The sequence below is a fragment of the Triticum dicoccoides genome, chromosome 7A (assembly GCF_002162155.2).
Source record: "Triticum dicoccoides isolate Atlit2015 ecotype Zavitan chromosome 7A, WEW_v2.0, whole genome shotgun sequence".
Lineage (NCBI taxonomy): Eukaryota > Viridiplantae > Streptophyta > Magnoliopsida > Poales > Poaceae > Triticum > Triticum dicoccoides.
In genome coordinates this window covers 571,729,587-571,747,881 of record NC_041392.1, presented here as the reverse complement: position 1 = coordinate 571,747,881, position 18,295 = coordinate 571,729,587, and the positions used below count along the sequence as shown (strand labels likewise).

The 18,295-nt window shown below is 42.8% G+C and overlaps 2 protein-coding genes and 1 long non-coding RNA gene across 4 annotated transcripts; 2 read left to right on the top strand and 1 right to left on the bottom strand.

Moving 5' to 3' along the window:
* The first annotated feature begins 2,543 nt into the window (after positions 1-2,543).
* LOC119328835 lies at positions 2,544-5,400 on the top strand. The gene is made up of 4 exons (XM_037601831.1): positions 2,544-2,910; positions 3,905-4,049; positions 4,649-4,742; positions 4,870-5,400. The coding sequence occupies exons 1-4, from the start codon at positions 2,561-2,563 to the stop codon at positions 5,190-5,192; spliced, it is 912 nt and encodes a 303-aa protein (XP_037457728.1). The 5' UTR covers positions 2,544-2,560; the 3' UTR covers positions 5,193-5,400.
* Positions 5,401-7,518: 2,118 nt separating this feature from the next.
* Positions 7,519-12,868, top strand: LOC119328654 (novel plant SNARE 11-like). Its single transcript, XM_037601635.1, has 10 exons — positions 7,519-7,878; positions 8,125-8,217; positions 8,603-8,696; positions 8,797-8,834; positions 9,024-9,112; positions 9,321-9,400; positions 11,526-11,582; positions 11,685-11,777; positions 11,856-11,930; positions 12,517-12,868. The coding sequence occupies exons 1-10, from the start codon at positions 7,805-7,807 to the stop codon at positions 12,607-12,609; spliced, it is 786 nt and encodes a 261-aa protein (XP_037457532.1). The 5' UTR covers positions 7,519-7,804; the 3' UTR covers positions 12,610-12,868.
* Positions 12,869-14,262: 1,394 nt separating this feature from the next.
* On the bottom strand, positions 14,263-17,443 carry LOC119328655. Of its 2 annotated transcripts, none has more exons than XR_005159072.1 (7): positions 17,068-17,443; positions 16,768-16,816; positions 16,432-16,589; positions 16,071-16,352; positions 15,713-15,834; positions 15,218-15,325; positions 14,263-14,711 (listed from the first exon to the last, which is right to left on the bottom strand). It is a non-coding gene; the product is annotated as an uncharacterized LOC119328655 (long non-coding RNA). The 2 variants fall into 2 exon arrangements; XR_005159073.1 differs by having other exon boundaries at positions 15,730-15,834.
* Between the last annotated feature and the right edge of the window lie 852 nt (positions 17,444-18,295).

The following is an 18,295-nucleotide window of genomic DNA, read 5'->3' as shown; positions in this document are numbered from 1 at the left end:
ACATTGAGTATGACTTGACTGGATCTCTTTTACCATGAATTACAATGTCTAGTCAGTCCTTAATCTTTAAAGGTGCTCTATATTTATGTTTTGCGGTCTCAGAAAGGGCTAGCGAGATACCATCTTATTATATCATATTATGATTGTTTTGAGAAAGTGTTGTCATCCGAGATTTAATATTATGCCTCGCTAGTTGATTATGCTATTGATATGAGTAAACTTGAGACCTATGCGTTATTGCAAATGTGGTTAGTTATAATCTTTGCTGAAAACTTGAATGCCGACTTTACATATTTACAACAACAAGAGCAAACAGAGTTTGTAAAAGTTTTTCTTTATCACTTTCAGTTTGTCAACTGATTTGCTTGAGGACAAGCAAAGGTTTAATCTTGGGGAGAGTTGATACGTCTCCAGCGTATCTACTTTTCCAAACACTTTTGCCCTTGTTTTGGACTCTAACTTGCATGATTTGAATGGAACTAACCCAGACTGATGATGTTTTCAGCAGAATTACCATGGTGTTATTTATGTGCAGGAGCAAACGTGCTCGGAATGACCTGAAACTTTACGGAGACACTTTTCAAAAAATAAGAAAAATACCTGCCAAAGATGAAGGCCAGGGGGGGCACAACCTTGCCACGAGGGTGGGGGACGCGCCTGCCTCCTAGGGCGCGCCCCCTACCTCGTGGGCCCCCTGTTGCCTCTCCGACTCCAACTCCACCTCCATATATTGAGTTTCAGGGAGAAAAAATCAGAGAGAAGAAATTATCGTGTTTTACGATACGGAGCCGGCGCCAAGCCCTAAAACCTCTCGGGAGGGCTGATCTGGAGTCCGTTCGAGGCTCCGGAGAGGGGAATCCGTCGCCATCGTCATCATCAACCAACGTCCATCACCAATTTCATGATGCTCACCGCCGTGCGTGAGTAATTTTATCGTGGGCTTGCTGGACGGTGATGGGTTGGATGGGATCTATCATGTAATCGAGTTAGTTTTGTTAGGGTTTGATCCCTAGTGTCCACTATGTTCTGAGATTGATGTTTCTATGATTTTGCTATGCTTCATGCTTGTCACTAGGGCCCGAGTGCCATGATTTCAGATCTGAACCTATTATGTTTTCATCAATATATGAGTGTTCTTGATCCTAGCTTGCAAGTCTATAGTCACCTATTATGTGTTATGATCCGTTAACCCCGAAGTGACAATAATCGGGATACTTACAAGCGATGATCGTAGTTTGAGGAGTTCATGTATTCACTACGTGTTAATGCTTTATTCCGGTTCTCTATTAAAAGGAGACATTAATATTCCTTAGTTTCCGTAAGGACCCCGCTGCCACGGGAGGGTAGGACAAAAGATGTCATGCAAGTTCTTTTCCATAAGCACGTATGACTATATTCGGAATACATGCCTACATTATATCAATGAACTGGAGCTAGTTCTGTGTGACCCTAGGTTATGACTGTTACATGATGAACCGCATCCGGCATAATTCTCTATCACCGATCCATTGCCTACGAGCTTTCCACATATTGTTCTTCGCTTATTTATTTTCCCGTTGCTATTACTATCGTCACTACAAAATACCAAAAACATTGCTTTTACTACCGTTATCTTTTGCTATCGTTATCACCACTATCATATTACTTTGCCACTAAACACTTTGCTGCAAATATTAAGTTTCCACGTGTGGTTAAATTGACAACTCAGCTGCTAATACTTGAGAATAATCTTTGACTTTCCTTGTGTCGAATCAATAAATTTGGATTGAATACTCTACCCTCGAAAACTATTGTGATCCCCTATACTTGTGGGTTATCACATCTTGCGGAAAAAAAACCGTGACTTTCGCGAAAGAAAAAGAAAGAAAACACGTTTTTCCCGTGCAAATTTTTTTTAAACTTTTTTTATCAAAAAGCTAAGAAAGACCGGAGAAAAACCAAAACGTCGAAAACCCCCCAAAAAAAACCGTTTAAAAAGCTGAAAACGCGTGCGGAAAAATAAAAAAATAAAATTTGAAGGAAACGTCCAGAGCACGACACGTGGCGAATGACTGAGAGCACGCCAAGTGTCGCTGATCGTTGCGAGGCTTCCGAAGGAGCGCTCGTTAACTAGTTGTTTAAAAAAAAGAAAAATCGTATGAATATGCGAATCTTTGATTGAGTGAATCAAACGAGCAGTGAAGAAGAAAAGGACAAGAAAAGGTCGGCAGTCTCTTACACGTGGCCCCGCGTGTCATCCGCGTATGGATAACTTCGTATCGAAGTCAAGCTCTGTTTTTTTTTAATCTGAGAGGAGCTCTGTTCTTATCCACTTTCTCACCCTACCGCCTCCCTCCGTTCACAGCATACTCGCACGAAACACCCCAAACAATATTCTATTCCACACACACCATCCTGCACCTGTCTAACAAGAGGAAAGCCTTACACGAGGCAGCTTAGAAAACCACAAGGTCTCTTTTGCAATTGCCCCCCGATTTTTTCGGACGGTAGAAACGGAAGGGGGAGAGCGCAGAGGAGAGGCGAGGCGAGACGCCACCGAAAGAGGAGAGAGCCATCAGCCATGGGAGGAGGCGTCATGCGCACCGCCGCGAAGGTCGGCCTCGCCGGGGGCGCCGCGGCGGCGGCGGGCCGCTTCCGCAACGTCGCCCCGTCCTTCGCCACGGCCCCCGCGGCCGAGGCCGCCGCGGCGCCGCCGCTGCTGTCCGCGGCCGGGGAGATCCCGCCGGTGGCGCCGGCCGGGTCGCAGTGGGCGTCCTGGGAGGTGGACGACTGGGAGTTCGCGGACTGGAGGTCCGAGTCGGCGTCCGAGGCCGACGTGGCCGTGGTCGGGGGGCCCAGGCTGGTCTTCGCCCCGCCCTCGCGGGAGGAGGCCGAGGAGGCCACCGCCGAGCTCCGGGAGGCTATTGACAGGTGACTTGGATGCATTTCTTCTCGGGATTTTTCGAATTGGAGATCGAATTGCTCTCTGGGTTTTCTTCGGCACAGTTGATTTATTCTGATTGCTTTGGGCGATGGTCTGGAATATTAAGAAGCTTTATGCTCTCTTGATAATATGCCCGTTCTGATTTGATGGTATCAAATTGGTCTGTGAGGGTTAGGTTTTCGATTCTTATACTGCTTAAATTTGCCTGGGCGCTTATAGGGATGCTTATATAAGGAAAATTAAACACTGTACCAAGTTAGAAAGTGCTTACACCAAGAGCTGTTGTTTCCAACGCCTACACTGTAACTGTATCTACTTCAGTACTTCACAATAAAGAGAATAATTCTTCTACGACGTGAAATTTATGTTCACCTTGTATGTGATGGGTCAATTATGGTGCAGTTGAGGGGATTGTTCAATTTTCACTCTAGAAGTATCAAATCAGAACTAGTTTTATCACTGTCAAAAGGAAAATAAATATGTCAGGAAGTTTGAAGGACCGTTTGTGTTTTAAATTTGTTACTCCATTCTTCAGTTATCACTAAGAACTCAAGACATCACTTCCCCAATATATTAGTGAGTACTCCCTCGGTAAAGAAATATAAGACCGTTTAGATCACTTAGTGATCTAAACGTTCTTCTATCCCTTTACAGAGGGAGTAGTAAATAAATGAAGGCGACTCCAGTTTGTTCCCTGTACGTTACTCCAGTTGACCAATTCATGTTTGTTCATTCAACAAGCTAACCTTGAACAGGCTATGATATCGTCACATCTGTACAACTCTGTCCCTTCAGTTCTCTTGTATATTGCAGGAGAAAACCCTCTGTGCATCAAGTACAAATGTTGTGTTTGTTTACATTCAAGTTTTTGCTACCTTTATGTTTTAGAATTTGTTGCATTTGCACGTATTGCCTTTTTCTTCATCTTATTATGTTATTATATCCAAATGTTCTGAAGCCCTACAAAATGATTGTTTGTAGGGTTTATTTTAAAGAGACTCCAGTAGAAGTTGTTAAGGAACATGATCAAGAGCTTAGCAAGCTGGGAGCCGATGCATTAATTCCTGCTATGCCGGGACATGTAGTGCAGGCTTTTACATTGTTAAAATCAAGCCCAGAGGCACAGGTCTGTAACTGCATTGCTTCAATCAGTTGTTACTATCATCTATACGGATTGCACTGTTGTTTCTCTGTTGTTGGCTTTGTATATGCACAAAATATTAGTGAAGTTGCTTTTGAAAAGAGACACTTGGGCAAATTGAATGCACCTGTTATCACTGAGGATTTGTTGTGTTGACATCATTCTGTGTTAGTCATCAATCAATTTATAGCTTGTTATTGTTGCTTTATGATGTTTCCTTTGATAATTTTGGTATGTTATGTACATTTAGTTTGTATATGAGTGTGTTGTAGTATAGTGTTAATGATATTTGTATGGAATGAATTTCCATCTTTTTAGTTGCGTCATTTCCCGAAAGCATGGCACCTTGTCATTAGATATTTAGTGTCAGGTGAATTTGTATGTAGCATATCAACATTTAGTTCACAGTGTTAACAAATTATTTTCATCTTTTGGTTGCATAGTTTTCAGAAGTACGACACTCATTAGATAATTTATGTCAAGTAATTAATTATATGTAGCACAATGAGATTTAGTTGAGCTGAGCCAGTTCTCAGTTCTGATATTCCGTTTCTTTCACTTACGTTTTTTATTTTGATCTCCAGAGCGTTGTTGCCTCGCTTGCATCAGATAAAAATGTGTGGGACGCGGTGTTGAAGAACGAGAGGGTTATGGAATTTTACAAGAGTCACCAGCAAAGTATGTTTCACCTTGTCCTAATCTCAAAAGTTACATCTTGGGTTTATTGTTTCTCGTGAACTGTACCGCCATTATTTTTCTGTGGGAATTGTATGTATGACCATTACTATCTTCTCTTGTGATACAGCTCTGGTCAATACTTTTCCTGAGGGCACCGACTCTAGTGACTCAGTAGAGTCACCGGAGAAATTTGAAGAGGCATCCCCAGAATATGCACTTCCCACTGCCTCGCCTTTGTCGGACTTTGTGGACAATGCGAAGAAGACGATGATGGAGATGGTTGACAACATAACCAACTTCTTCCAAGACCTGTTCCACAACCCGGCAGAAGCTGAGGCCGGACCGGGCTCATCCTCTAAAAAGCCTTCGTTCGCGGAGATGGCGGCTGGCGGATCTTTCGTGGCTCTTGCCATGGCGGTCATCCTAGTTGTTCTGTTCAAGAGGGCATGAACATATACTACAAGTTCACACGCCCTTGATGCCTATTGGGACTTAAATCTGTCGAAAATAACTCGTGTTATGAAGAACTATGGATGTATTGTACAGCGTGTGTCTCCTGCCGTACTGTGTCAGTTAAAACTTCCGAGTGTTGAGACCAGTTTAATAAAGACATGTTATGCTCCTGGTTAATTGGTAATGCTACGCTGTAGCATGGATATTTTATCTGTGTTTAGAGGTGTGATAATTTTTTTTCTTTTGAAAAGGCCATAGGCCATATATTAAGTAGTATAACCCCTTAAAAAGCTTTCTTTTATAAATTGGGAAATGCACTTAATTTTTAAGGGTGCCGAGGTCTTCTTTGTCATGGAGCAACACGACTCAACTTCTAACACATTATCTCCCACAAAAACCAATGATAGCCTTCCAAATTAAAAAGACATGTTTTTTTCTAGCCAAAAAAAGACATGTTCTTCTTTCAAGGAAAAACTTCCGATATAATTCGAGGAAAAACTCCCTCATCAAAGTCAGGCAGAATTTGTTGTAATAGACCTTTGGAAGTTGTCGTGCTAAGGCTCTATAAAACCAATGCACCATAACACCAACTGCCGTCGAAGAAAATAAATGTGAATGGAAGGATCCAACCTGTAAACACGCAAACGAAGACTAGATTCATGGAGATCCATGGAAGACCAACATCAAATCGAATCCCACGAGATCTGTAAGAGAAACACCTTCAAACGCCCTCTTCAGCGGCGTTCTTACATCGCCAGAAGGGAGGGAGATAAAGCCTCCCTCCTCCTTCCTTGACCTTTCCCCTAGGTGGGAGAAGGATCCCCCCTCTGATTTTTGGTGGCCACGGTTGCGGAGCACGAGAGCCTCCTCCTGTGATTTCACCTGACTCTCAAGGGGGTTGATTCTGGATGCTAAAATCCGACTCCCATCAGTGTTTTCCCAAAATCCTTCTAAAAATCTGGTGTAGCTCCAAAACTCCCGGGGCAACTTTGAGGACAAAGGGGAGTTTCATAAGGTTCCCAAATGTCAAGCTCCATAAGGATCCCTTATAGAGGTATAAAGTATAGAAGGGATCCAGAGAGGGCATTCACCGCACCATTGACTCAGGCACAACGGCCACGACATCGAGATCCCCTGCCCCACCCAATACCGTCCTAACATGGGACTAGGTAGCATTCCATCGGGTCAGTCGAACTTATTAAAGAAACATCATTGGGTCACTCTTGTCGTGTGTACACCCACCTTCGCTACAAGACCGTCTCACACGCCCTCGCTAACGTACTAATGATCATGCTACTAAGGATACCCCCTACTATCAAGTAGATCATGGACACAACACACAAAACTATCACATTTTGTTGCCAAACACACCTCACACGATTTGATTCTCTTTATTACTATTCTCACAATAAAAAGCAATATCATTTATCTATCTATCTATATATATATATATGCACACTTACATGAACATGCCATAAAATATTCAAAAACCCTGGATAAACCTCGTGGGCATGGACTTAAAATACTCAACTATGTGCTTGCTTACAGCTTCCACACCTCCAACGGCGAAGACACCTTCCCAGCGACTCCAGGCAGCTGTCCGAGCTCTCCCCAAGAATCGCCGTTGAAATTAATGCCCGTGGGCTAAGATATATCCGTACTTTCCACAGGCTCTACGAGCGGGCTGGCACCACCACTCCACGCCACCAAGACATATTCTTGTCGAACTCATGGTACTGAAGCACGAGAACTCAAAACACTAACTAGTTAAGATGATTTGTAATAGGTGGCGCCACACACAAAACAGAGGTTGGTGCTGCTATCGAAGATGATAAATGAACAGTGGGTGTTAGAATCTCATGGTTAGAAATTTCACCAAGCTTATAAAAATTCCATACGGATGAAAAATAACAAATACAATATAAAAGATCATTTCAATTGAAAAATAACATTAAAAAATGTAAAGCTAGTCTTTGCTAACTTGTCATGTGTACCTATTCAATTCTTTTTTTATGTCAATGAAATGGCTGAATTTCGTGTAAACCTCCATGTGGGCTCATGCCAGGTTGGATCGGTACATCCCAACAAACATGCACGTTCATCCTCCTAGGACATTGTCAAGTCAAGCACGACCGAATTCACATCACCAATTGTCATCCATTTGATTAAAAGAACATACGTAATTTTAAATGTTTGTTATTGTCATGATGAGGGGCGTCGGATGCACATCAGACGGACACGCGCCGCGGTGGTTCCACCGGAAAAAAGGTCAGAATCCAACGAGGAAGATACCGAACCCGTAAAGCAAAAGCGAAGCCAAAAAAATGAAAAAAGAGCGAGGCCAGACAAACAGGCCAGATCAAGAGCGCCGCGTCCACCACCGCCGGCACCACCGCACGCGCTTGGGGATCGATCCCTCTCCCCGAACTCGCGCCTCGCGCCCGGTAGTTGTCCCCGCAGCATCTGCGCTGACCGGGGCCCCGTCGATCCGGCCGCCGCGTGGGGTTTGGTTGGGTTTGGGCTAGGCTGGGTTGGTCCCTCCCCGAGGATCCATTTTTAGTCGGATTCCCGGGTCCCTCCGCGGGGCTACTAGATTCCCGGGGGAGGGGATGGATTTGGCGTCGGTCAACGAGGAGCTCGCCGAGATCGACGGGCAGATCGCCGACATCTTCCGCGCATTGCAGTAAGCTCGACTGATTCCCTTCTCTCTCTTTTTTTCTCTATATGTTTGAATTTTGTCATGCTTCGATGAAGTGCCCGGTAGATCTCCTCGGTGCTGCTGTTGATTTCGCGTATGGAGATCGGATTGTTGCCCGTAGAGAAGCGCGTGTGTTTGTTGTAGTCTCCGCAGAAATGGTAGTAGTATAATGCGACTAAGAAATGGGGTGAATTGATTGGTGGATTGATGCTTTGGTTGATTTTTCTGCAGAAATGGGTTCCAGAAGCTCGACAAGATCAAGGATGCCAACCGCCGGAGCAGGCAGCTCGAAGAGCTCACTGACAAGATGCGAGATTGCAAAAGGTATTCCTTCCTTCTTTTCCTCTGTATAACACTGTATACAGACAGTTGGCACACATATACTTGGTAGTAAAACGGCAGTGTTTGAACTTGATAAGTATGAATGCTACATTTGGCAAGAGTGTATATGTGGCCCCTGTTTGGCTCATGTTAACTTATCCATTTGCCACTGCAATTGTTTCACTATCTTATAGTACCAAATAGTACGATGCAGTGCATACTACTGGCAACGCCTGCTTTGAGATCTTATCCATGTGATTAACTAGTAGCTTCTAAGACAAAAAGATAGCTGGTTTACTGAATTTTGATGTTGCATGAGCTTCCTTGACTCCTTGTAAGTCATAACAGTTGACAGTAGTCATTTTGCTTTTTTCCGTGTCCTTTATAGGCTTATCAAAGACTTCGAACGAGTTGTCAAAGATGAGGCAGGCAGTGTTGATCCCAACACTGCTAAATTTCTGAACGAGAGAAAGCAGTCACTGGTACTGCCATGGAAACTCATTGGTCCCAATAATTTATTTATAAACCTTGCTATTGTGATTCTTCAACTTTTAATAAGCCTGATTTTGTCCTATTTCGCAGATCAAGGAATTGAACTCTTATGTTGCTCTGAAGAAACAGTGAGTTTTTACCTATCTCGTAATGTCATTTGGCTTGTATTGTAGCCGACTTCTGCATACACGCCCACAAGGACTTGTCCTGTGTTTCTAATTTAATTTGTGCATTATAATCACTCATAAACTTGAAGGAATATGTTTCATCAGTTCTGGTAACATCTCGTGATCATATAAATATTGTTTGGATTTCAGACATGCAAGTGAAAATAAGCGAGTTGATCTTTTTGATGCCCCAAGTGGTGAAGATGCCTTTGGTGAAGAAAATGTCCTGTTAGCATCAAGTAAGTAGCAATATTCCAGTCCCAGTAAGCGAAATGATGTGATAGCATCATTCCTTTCGGGCTCAAGGACTACAAATATTCCTTCTTTTCTACGCTGAAAATGGTTGACAAATGCACTGAAAGAAAATAAACGTCTTTGACATGTCCAGTGTGGATTTGTATATCTCTTAGACAGATTATTGTTCTCAGCATGTTTTTTCTTCTGTAGATATGTCAAACCAGCAGCTAATGCAGCATGGAGACAATCTAATGGATGAGACTGATCAAGCTCTCGCACGATCTAAACAGGTTAGCTTTCTCCTGCAGTGTACCTTTTCGTGGTGGGTCCAGTAGTTCAGCCTTGTTGGTATGTGTTCATGTTGGGGCTGTAAATTTGAGTTACACATTAATATTTCATAAAATAACCTTCTGTTGGATTATGTGTGCAATTTAATAGTCAACCATTCGTTTTTCATTATGAGCTATCAAATGTGGAAACTCTTATATATTCTTGTCAGGCGTCATTGACCCTATGCCATAATTTGTTTATATAAGGAAATGTAGTGAACCACTCACATCTGTGTATAAAGTATTGCCATATTATTTTGATGTTTGGCTTGAGTGAATTACTCTGTCTATACAGTACGGCCATATTATTTTGGTATTTGGCTTGGTTGTTTGCATGTACCTTAATTTATTGGAAATTAAAAAGCACAGGCACAGGGACGGAAAGACTGGGATACGCATACGGAGATACGGGATACGGCATTTTCCAAAAACAGCCATTCAGGGATACGGCGAGTATATATAAAATAAAATAAAAATATGCCATGTAATATAGAGTTAAGACTGAAAATTAAAGAGAAAGAGATCAGAATAGAGAATACTGCCCCATTTGGTGTACCTGTCAGGCCAACAACAACTAATCAATTCCAATCAACAAGCAAGCAGATTCGAGATTGAACAATGGACATTGAACAACATTACAACAGCACAAGCATTACTGCAAAAGCACTTATTCGACTATATATTCAGGCAAGCAGCAGCAGCACAAGCATTCAAATAGAGCAGCTGAGCAGGGCTTCCAGTAGCAGGCTAGCAGCAGCAGCAGCACAAGCGGGCAACAACAGCATAATATGGATAGCAAACAGAACAGCAGCAGCACAAGCAAAGAGCAGCAAACATCCAGATCCAATAGCTTAGTAGAATAAATCTGAAGATTAAAAGTGGAAGAGGTTGAAGAATGAGGAGAGGCTGCTGGGTTATGTGCGGCTGCGAGGAGAGACTGCTGGTGCTGGTGCTGGAGGGGACGGTTGCCGGTCGAATCCAGGCAGTGGCGGCGACGAGTCCAGGAGGTGGCGACGCCTTCTCTGTGACTTGGGAGGTAGGGAGCACCTCTTTCTTATGCCGAGGGCGTGCGGGAAACCCTGCAAAATAGGGTTAGCTAATCGGCCGAGGCTGTTTTCTGGGCCAGGGTGCATCCCAAACGTGTCCCGGCATATCCCCGTCTTTTTTTTCTTTTTTCTTAATTCGAACTTCGAGGATACTGCAAAATTCATGTATCCCCATACCTCGCCGTATCAGAACGATAGTTCGGCAATATCTGGCGTGTCCGTTCTTTTTAGACTGGAAGTTGTTTGTCTGTGTGTTTCATCTGCATCATTATTTTTATTCTATGTGCATGATGCCATGTTTGATAGATTCTTCTTTATTGCAAATGAGTTTATCGTACAGTATATGTTTAATTGTGCTAATTTTACTTTCTTGGAGCAAGTTGATATCTTTGTAAGAAATGTGTAAATGATTCTCTGCTTTTCTTGCATTTATTTGTTATAACTGTTTGTAGAAATCTATGCACGTGTACTTTGTTTTCCCTCGTGTATATCCAAAACTTATTTCTGTTGGTATGACCTATAACTGACTTGCGGGGCATCTCCCAAGGAAAACCCATTTATGGAAAATGTTTGAAGTTTCTGCTCACAAAAAGAACTATTGTGTTGTTGTTTGAATGTTTGATCTTATAAAAATGTTGTTCCTGGTTGTACAACTAGGTGGTTGGGCTGACTTATTACGATATGGTGGTTGGGCTTGCTCCTCTTTATCTGTCCTTCTCTTCTTGCAAGTGCTCATATAGGTTTCAGTTGCAAGTTTGTTTCCCCGTGCAGTCAGATATTCATCTCAATACAGACAAGTTATAAGCAAATGCTTGGTCACACATTGGATATTTCTGTTCTAAGTGTGGGCATGAGACTATTGCCCAAGTCCTTACCATTTGTATTTTTTAGTTGTTTTAAGCCTTTAACTGATAAATATACAATTTGTTGGGGCCGAACCTCAAGTTCTTACACAAATTGCAGTGCTCTTGCTTTCATAATAATGTGCTTCAATGCTTTATTATTGCTCCCACATACTGATTTCCTGTTATCTTTTGTAGACTGTCCAAGAGACGATCAATGTGGGTACAGAAACTGCAGCTGCTCTCAAAGCACAGGCAAGACATTCTTTCTGATTCTCAGAAGCAGCCTGTCATTGTATTATGCTGTCTAAGAGGGACACAACATACCAGGGTTAACTTTTGGCTATTTCTTACCAGACAGAGCAAATGAGCAGGGTTGTTAATGAGCTGGATTCCATTCATTTCTCCATGAAAAAGGCATCAAAATTGGTGAAAGAAATTGGTAGGCAGGTAAGTACTTCTCTCTGGAAATCCTTACGTTTTCGCTGTCAACTCAATTGTTATTTATTTCCACTTTAAATGATGCAGGTTGCAACTGACCGCTGCATCATGGGATTGCTTTTTCTCATTGTCGCTGGAGTCATAGCTGTAATAATTGTTAAGGTGAGTGCTAGCTTCTTGAGTGACCTACTTAGTCACATTACTTGGTGTATTACACACACACCCAGCCAAGTAGGATAAATATGTTGGAAACTATACATAACTCGATTTGGCTACTTCCTTGCCTATTGGCCTTTTGGTTTGATGTGAGGTTTACAGAAGTTGGTGGGAATGCACCCTTCCTCAAGCAATCACTGTGCTGTTTGGTGGCGTGGATCAGATGCTTCCACACTAGCTCACTAAACGTAAAGACCACATGGCTAGAAGATAAAGATCAGGCAACCATTAATTTGCTGATTTACCCATTAACTGGGAAAACTGCCCATATCATGTATTCCATGACCGTTCTTTGTGGACTAAAATATATCCGAACACTAGTTCACTGTTCATGCACAGAGACAGCCAGACAGCTATTGGTGCATCGATATTTACGTGCTTTCAGAATTATGTTACACTGCCTTAGTGGGGAGTGCATCGAACATTTGTGGACATGAAAAAACCGATAACTAACTTGTAGTATTACATTAACATGTCTTTTATGTTCACCACGTTCTGGTTTTACAGTGCCCTTCTGATGATTTCATTGCAGATTGTGAACCCACACAACAAGGACATTCCTGACCTCCCCGGGCTCGCTCCACCGGTCGGCAGAAGGCTGTTGTCCATTGCAGAGGGCAAGTGAGCATCCACACAACACAAGTGTAAAATACCCTGATGAGGCGCCGTGTGCGGTCGCTTGGAAGTTCCTTGAATCATGCCGCGCAAACTGTTGTAAACTTGTAAAACCGAAGCTTGCCAAACCACTGTAGAATTGTATGTTGTTATTCTTTTGACAAGCAGGCAGGTTTGTTTCTGGCAAGGACCGTATATTCCCTGTGAAAACATTGACATCTGTATACTTTACGCAGACAATCTGGAATCATGGCAGTGATACACACATACTTGAGTTTTGCAAATAACAGTTCCAGGTTGTGCTGTTACTTATGTGTAGTGGGTAGTCAATCTCTTGCGGGGCAGCTTGAAGAATCGTGGATGGGCCGCTTTGAGCCTTTGGTCTTGCAAGGAATTTCATGGCACCTGAGGCCGCCTTTTTCCCGGTTCAAGCTGCCCGATTTTCGCCCCCTTTCCAGTCAAAAGGTGTCGAGCAGCCGTCAAAAGATCAGCTCATCCATGGTGTTTTCAACGCCCTTCTGCACTAGCTCCAGATGGTGCACCATGTACACTCTCTTCTACTATAACCTGAAAATGACTCGCTAAACTAGAAAATCGTTTAGCGCAAAGATTCAGAATAAACAATGGGCACGGCGAGGAGAAAGCGGCAACCCGCCAACCCTTGAGAAACAAGAGCGTTGATCTCGTCGCCGTGCATGGCATGCTCCGATGGCCTCTGCCCGTCGGATTAGCGCGAATGGGGATCGGCAGCTCGGTCGTTGTCCTCGTCGGAACGCGGGCTGCGTAGTCTCCCCGCCCGCCCACTTGATCACCGTGACTGACTCCCCCCCACCACCACCATCAGCACAGTGCCCGTGCGTTGCTACGAGAAACCTAACGCGCGCACGTTCGGAAAAGAAAAAACCCTATCGTACGGATCAATTCCGACGGATGAGTGATATGGTCTAACAAGATTGCCAAAGGCTGGCAGCTCACAGGTTTCTTTCACCTGGTTGGCACGCTTGTTTGTTGGTTTGCTCCGCCGTTGGAAACAAACACGGACCGGACCGCCTCTCCGAGCTCCTCATCTTTGACTGATTTTCTTCTACTAGTAACCATGCATGTGCACGCACATGTCCCTCATCAAATATAAATGTGAATATGCTCAAAGTACCCAAAATTTAAAATCCATGTCCTAGTACAATTTTTAGAAAAATGTTCATAAATGGGAATCTATATATAAGTATTCTAGAATGAACTTTCGGAGATAAATTATAGTTGAACATAAGAATCTTAAGATTCCTTTCAAAAACCAATAAATACATTCAGTAAACACCATGCTAGGTGTATGCCAAGTGCACTTCATAGAGTTTTACACTGAACAAATACTATGCCGAGTACATATCTGCCTTTGCAGGGTGCTCAGCATAGAATGTTTTTTATGTAGTGTATTTGCCCAAAGAAAAATTTCAACATCACAAACTGCAGGCTCCTCATAGAGAAAGATCGTTTTGATATACTGAAGAGGCATTTAATATTAATGTGAAAATAAATGAGGTTACATCTATTGTTAACATGGTATATAGATACAATCCACCAAATACAAATAGGGCTATTCAAACAAGACTTCAAATCGTAATCTGAAAATAAGGAGGTGCACTTAACTTTGGTGGCAAACAGAGCACATAACAAATCTGACGTGAATTATCATATGCATGTGTGCAAATGCACATACAAAGTAATGCACAATTTTTTTTTCAATATTCAAGCTTGTACTATGTACAAATAACCAAGTCAAAAAATATTGCAGTACGATCGAATATTGGAAATCAACTACATATGTTCAGATTTTCAGTGTAAAAACAGGGCAATAAAGCAGGAATACAAGGACGCTGGATGTCTCCAAGCAGCTCAAAGCAAAATCCTGTCAGGCAATGACCTCACTATGTGTGTCGCTGCTGTTGATGGCGTCTTTGTCTTCTATGCATGACAGAAGCAACTTATATGGGGCATGAAGATGACAATAACTGTTGCACGGGCATGGTCCCAAGCTAAGCTATGCTCGCCTGAATTAGAATTTGGCGAAGAGCATTGTTGTATCATCACTTGTGTCTGAATTAGAATATATGATAGCTGTGTTGCAAACAGAATATTCAGTTTCGCTATCTCTATAAGTAAAATAAAAACCACAACCCATCAGTGTGTAATTCCATCTATCAATAGAAGGCCATATATTTTATTTAACTTTGAATGCAGATTGGCCTATTTCTTAGCAAAAGAGTTCATATCTGGAAAAAGAAATTTTGGATTGGAAAATGCATTTAGGAAATTTCAAACCAGAATCACCACGTCTTAAGCTCAACTTAACTGGAAGAACCACTACGAAGTTTTCAATACAAAATAGTTAGATTGTTACGCAAAAAAACATTGAGAGTAGCATTACTACATGTGGAAATCATCATAATAATTAGAAGAGCATACCCTACCGAGATGGATAGGGGAGCCGATACATATAGACCAGTGTGCAACACATGTAATCAACAAATATAAGGTGAGATTCTACTCACCATATTTGTGTCGCAAAATCAATTTCAACAGTATAATCTAATAGTAGAGGGTAAACATAGATAAGTGTTTACCTCTTGTCCGATGTCTTTGTTGACGCCATTGACATTTCCAAAATCGTCCTGCAACCTTCCATTTATGTGATTGTTATAAATACACCTCAAATCCGATGTGATCACAAACTGTAAAAAATAAAATGAGCAGATAAGCATCACATTCCAACCATAATCCATCAAACTTTAATAAGTAGTACATAGATAAGCTATAAAAACTATTTTCTTTCAGTGAAAGCACAAAAGAAACATTACTGGGTGAGGTAATAAAGAATAGCTAAATGATGCAACAATAGGAACATATTCAGATTTCAGAATACAATAAGTTTGAGGCTCGTATTAAAAAGGAACTTCAATGCCCTTCATTTGATTTTGCTGGAGAATGTTTCAAGGGATTTCTGAATAACTTTATCGTTTCTAACTAAATTGCAAGGTTAGTTTGTAAAGCCAAATATCAAATTAGCATTGAAAAGAATACATATAGATTACACGTTTGCACTTAGTTTATGTACATACCCAGCACCGGGGTGTACCTTCATGTGATTGAAGGCTGATGTAGAGAGCCAAGAGTTACGCAACAATACACATGTTGTGGAGCATCTATATCTCGTATACTAACTTCACACCTCAATATTTCTCTGAAATACAACCATAAAAAATATTAAGCCAAAGTGCCTTGTCAAATCTGAAATTTACAGCATGAAAATAGTACTAAGATAACAATAAAAAAATTAAGCCGAAGTGTCTTGTCAAATCTGCAATTTACGACATGAAAAGACCACTAATATCACACTATCGTTTCAGAGTGGCACACTATCGTTTTCCTCTGCTAATGTACACAAATATAGAAATTCAAAAGGAGCCTCAAACTAACCTTTCACTTTACCACTCCCTACCTTCCCCTTTGCCATTGCTGGCACCATATTCTTCATGTTCATCTTCTAGGTAGCCCACTCGCAACAGCAGCAAGCCACCGGCCATGTCGCTACACTGCCATGTTCTTGACCCTCGGCAGAATAATTCACTTAAGATAAGATAGCTTAATTAAAATACATTAACAAGAAAATAATGTGGTAGGTTGAACTTCTTTGCAGTGGTGCTGAAGCTTTCCTGGCAGATTTGACAATTAGCCTCACTAATCAGGTTCTTCGTATCACTGAAGAAAAATGAAGGCCAGTCACAATTTTGAATGGATAGATAACCGTCTAGTATCAACCAACTAATAGTAAAAATACATGAAGATGGTACTATCATCCGGCATTCAGCGCTGCTCCCATGATTGCAGAATGGGCAGGAAAAGACCGTATCGAGTTTGTCCATCCACTTCCTAGGGGGTGGCCTAGCGGCCGCTTTTCTCTTCCCAATGGTTCAACTTCTCTCCTTCATTCAAAATCTACAAAGAGCAGCGGTGTTATAATCTATCTATCAAAATGACGAATTGATGATAATACATATAACACATCAATGGAGTTGCTAATCAGGAGGAAATCAATAGTTGATATTTTTCTGAAACATACAACAATTGTACGCATGAGGGTATTCAGATGCATAGTAGTAATTATTAGTATTACCATAATAAAAAGCACCAAGCTATCACGCATCATCCATTGTAAAAGATCCCTGAAATTTGCAACCACGCAAGATAAGACAGCGAACCAATCATACACATATCATCCAGAAGATGGAATCAAGGAACACAACAACATGCATGATCCTACCATGGACAATACACCCAGGGGTGGATCTGGCATAGAAATCGTGTGAAGGCCCCATCCCTACCCTACTCGAATTGATCGATTTGGTTTAAAAAGAAAGAGAATTGAGGCCGCAGTGGATGAGAAGAAACAACCCATCTAGCTGCTCATGCATACCTCAAAGAGAGGGAGGAGATAAGAAGGCCGGACGAAGACTGGACGGGGTGGAGACAGCAGCAGGATGTCCCCAGGCCAGAGGAAGTTCCGGAGAGGCGACGGCGAGGGGGTGGAGAAAGCAGCAGGATGTCCGCCTCGATGCCCTTGTGCTGCACCTGGGCGCACTCGCGGCAGTCTTGCTCCTCGTCCATGAGCGCCTGGTCGAGCACCAAGAGCAGCCTACTCCTCGCGCCCACTCCGGGCCCGGAGACGGTTGAGGCGGCTGCGTCCTTCGAGGCGAGCGTATGGAAACGTGAGGCCTGCCGGGGGTGAGGGAGAGGAGGCAGCGGTGGGTGAGTCGGAGCGGGGCGAGGGAGAGGAGAGAGATGGTGGTCGCCATTTTCGTCCTCTGCTGCCCGCTTATCGTGTGGGATGGTGAAGAGGGAGAAGGGGGGAACTTGGGAGGAGATCCCCGCCTGCGTCGCGTGGGGGCGGCGGTGGACACGACGCGGTCGTGGGGAGAGGTGAGCGGGCGAGGGGAGGGAGCAGTTATTTTTGGGAGACAGAAGTGGAGAGAAACGAGAAAAATCTTTGGTTGTTTCCATAATTAAGGGAATCATGCGAGCGAGGGAGATCACGCACTAATTTTGTTCCATAAATCAGGCAGGTGGGCCGCGGGATCGAGGGATGCGGAGCGCGGAGAATTGGCAGACGATAGCGTCTGCTTGGCAAAACATTTAATCTGAGACGTTGATCTATTTCGCTAACCATTGACATAATATGGACGGTAGGATATGTTTAAGTTAATTTAATCAGAAGGTCCAGATTATCCCGTGTACAGTTTGTTGTGTGGCTTTAGAGGAGTTTATGTTTGCTCTTTTAATAGTAGTATAGATGACATAATATGGACGGTAGGATATGTCTAAGTTAATTTAATCAGAAAGTCCTGATTATTCCGTGTACAATTTGTTGTGTGGCTTTAGAGGAGTTTATGTTTGCTCTTTTAATAGTAGTATAGATATCCAACGGAGCATCTTTGCACTAGATTATAGTAATGGCCATCGACGAGAGGGGTCTTGCTGCCGGTGCAACCGCATTCATACTTGTCGCCAAGAAGAGAGCACCGTGGTCAAGAGGTGGGGTCTGCAATGTGCATTCTGACGGTGACTTGGCTCTGGCTGAGATAGAGGTTGCGAGGCTGAGTTCAGCGGGTCATGGGCAGACTGTGACTTGTGTGGAAGAAACACCC

Coding starts and splice junctions, on each gene's coding strand:
- LOC119328835 (XM_037601831.1), top strand. CDS start 2,561: ATGGGAGGAGGCGTCATGCGCACCGCCGCGAAGGTCGGCCTCGCCGGG. Junction 2,911..3,904: donor CTCCGGGAGGCTATTGACAG/GTGACTTGGATG, acceptor GATTGTTTGTAG/GGTTTATTTTAAAGAGACTC. Junction 4,743..4,869: donor TTACAAGAGTCACCAGCAAA/GTATGTTTCACC, acceptor CTTGTGATACAG/CTCTGGTCAATACTTTTCCT.
- LOC119328654 (XM_037601635.1), top strand. CDS start 7,805: ATGGATTTGGCGTCGGTCAACGAGGAGCTCGCCGAGATCGACGGGCAG. Junction 7,879..8,124: donor GACATCTTCCGCGCATTGCA/GTAAGCTCGACT, acceptor ATTTTTCTGCAG/AAATGGGTTCCAGAAGCTCG. Junction 8,218..8,602: donor AAGATGCGAGATTGCAAAAG/GTATTCCTTCCT, acceptor TGTCCTTTATAG/GCTTATCAAAGACTTCGAAC.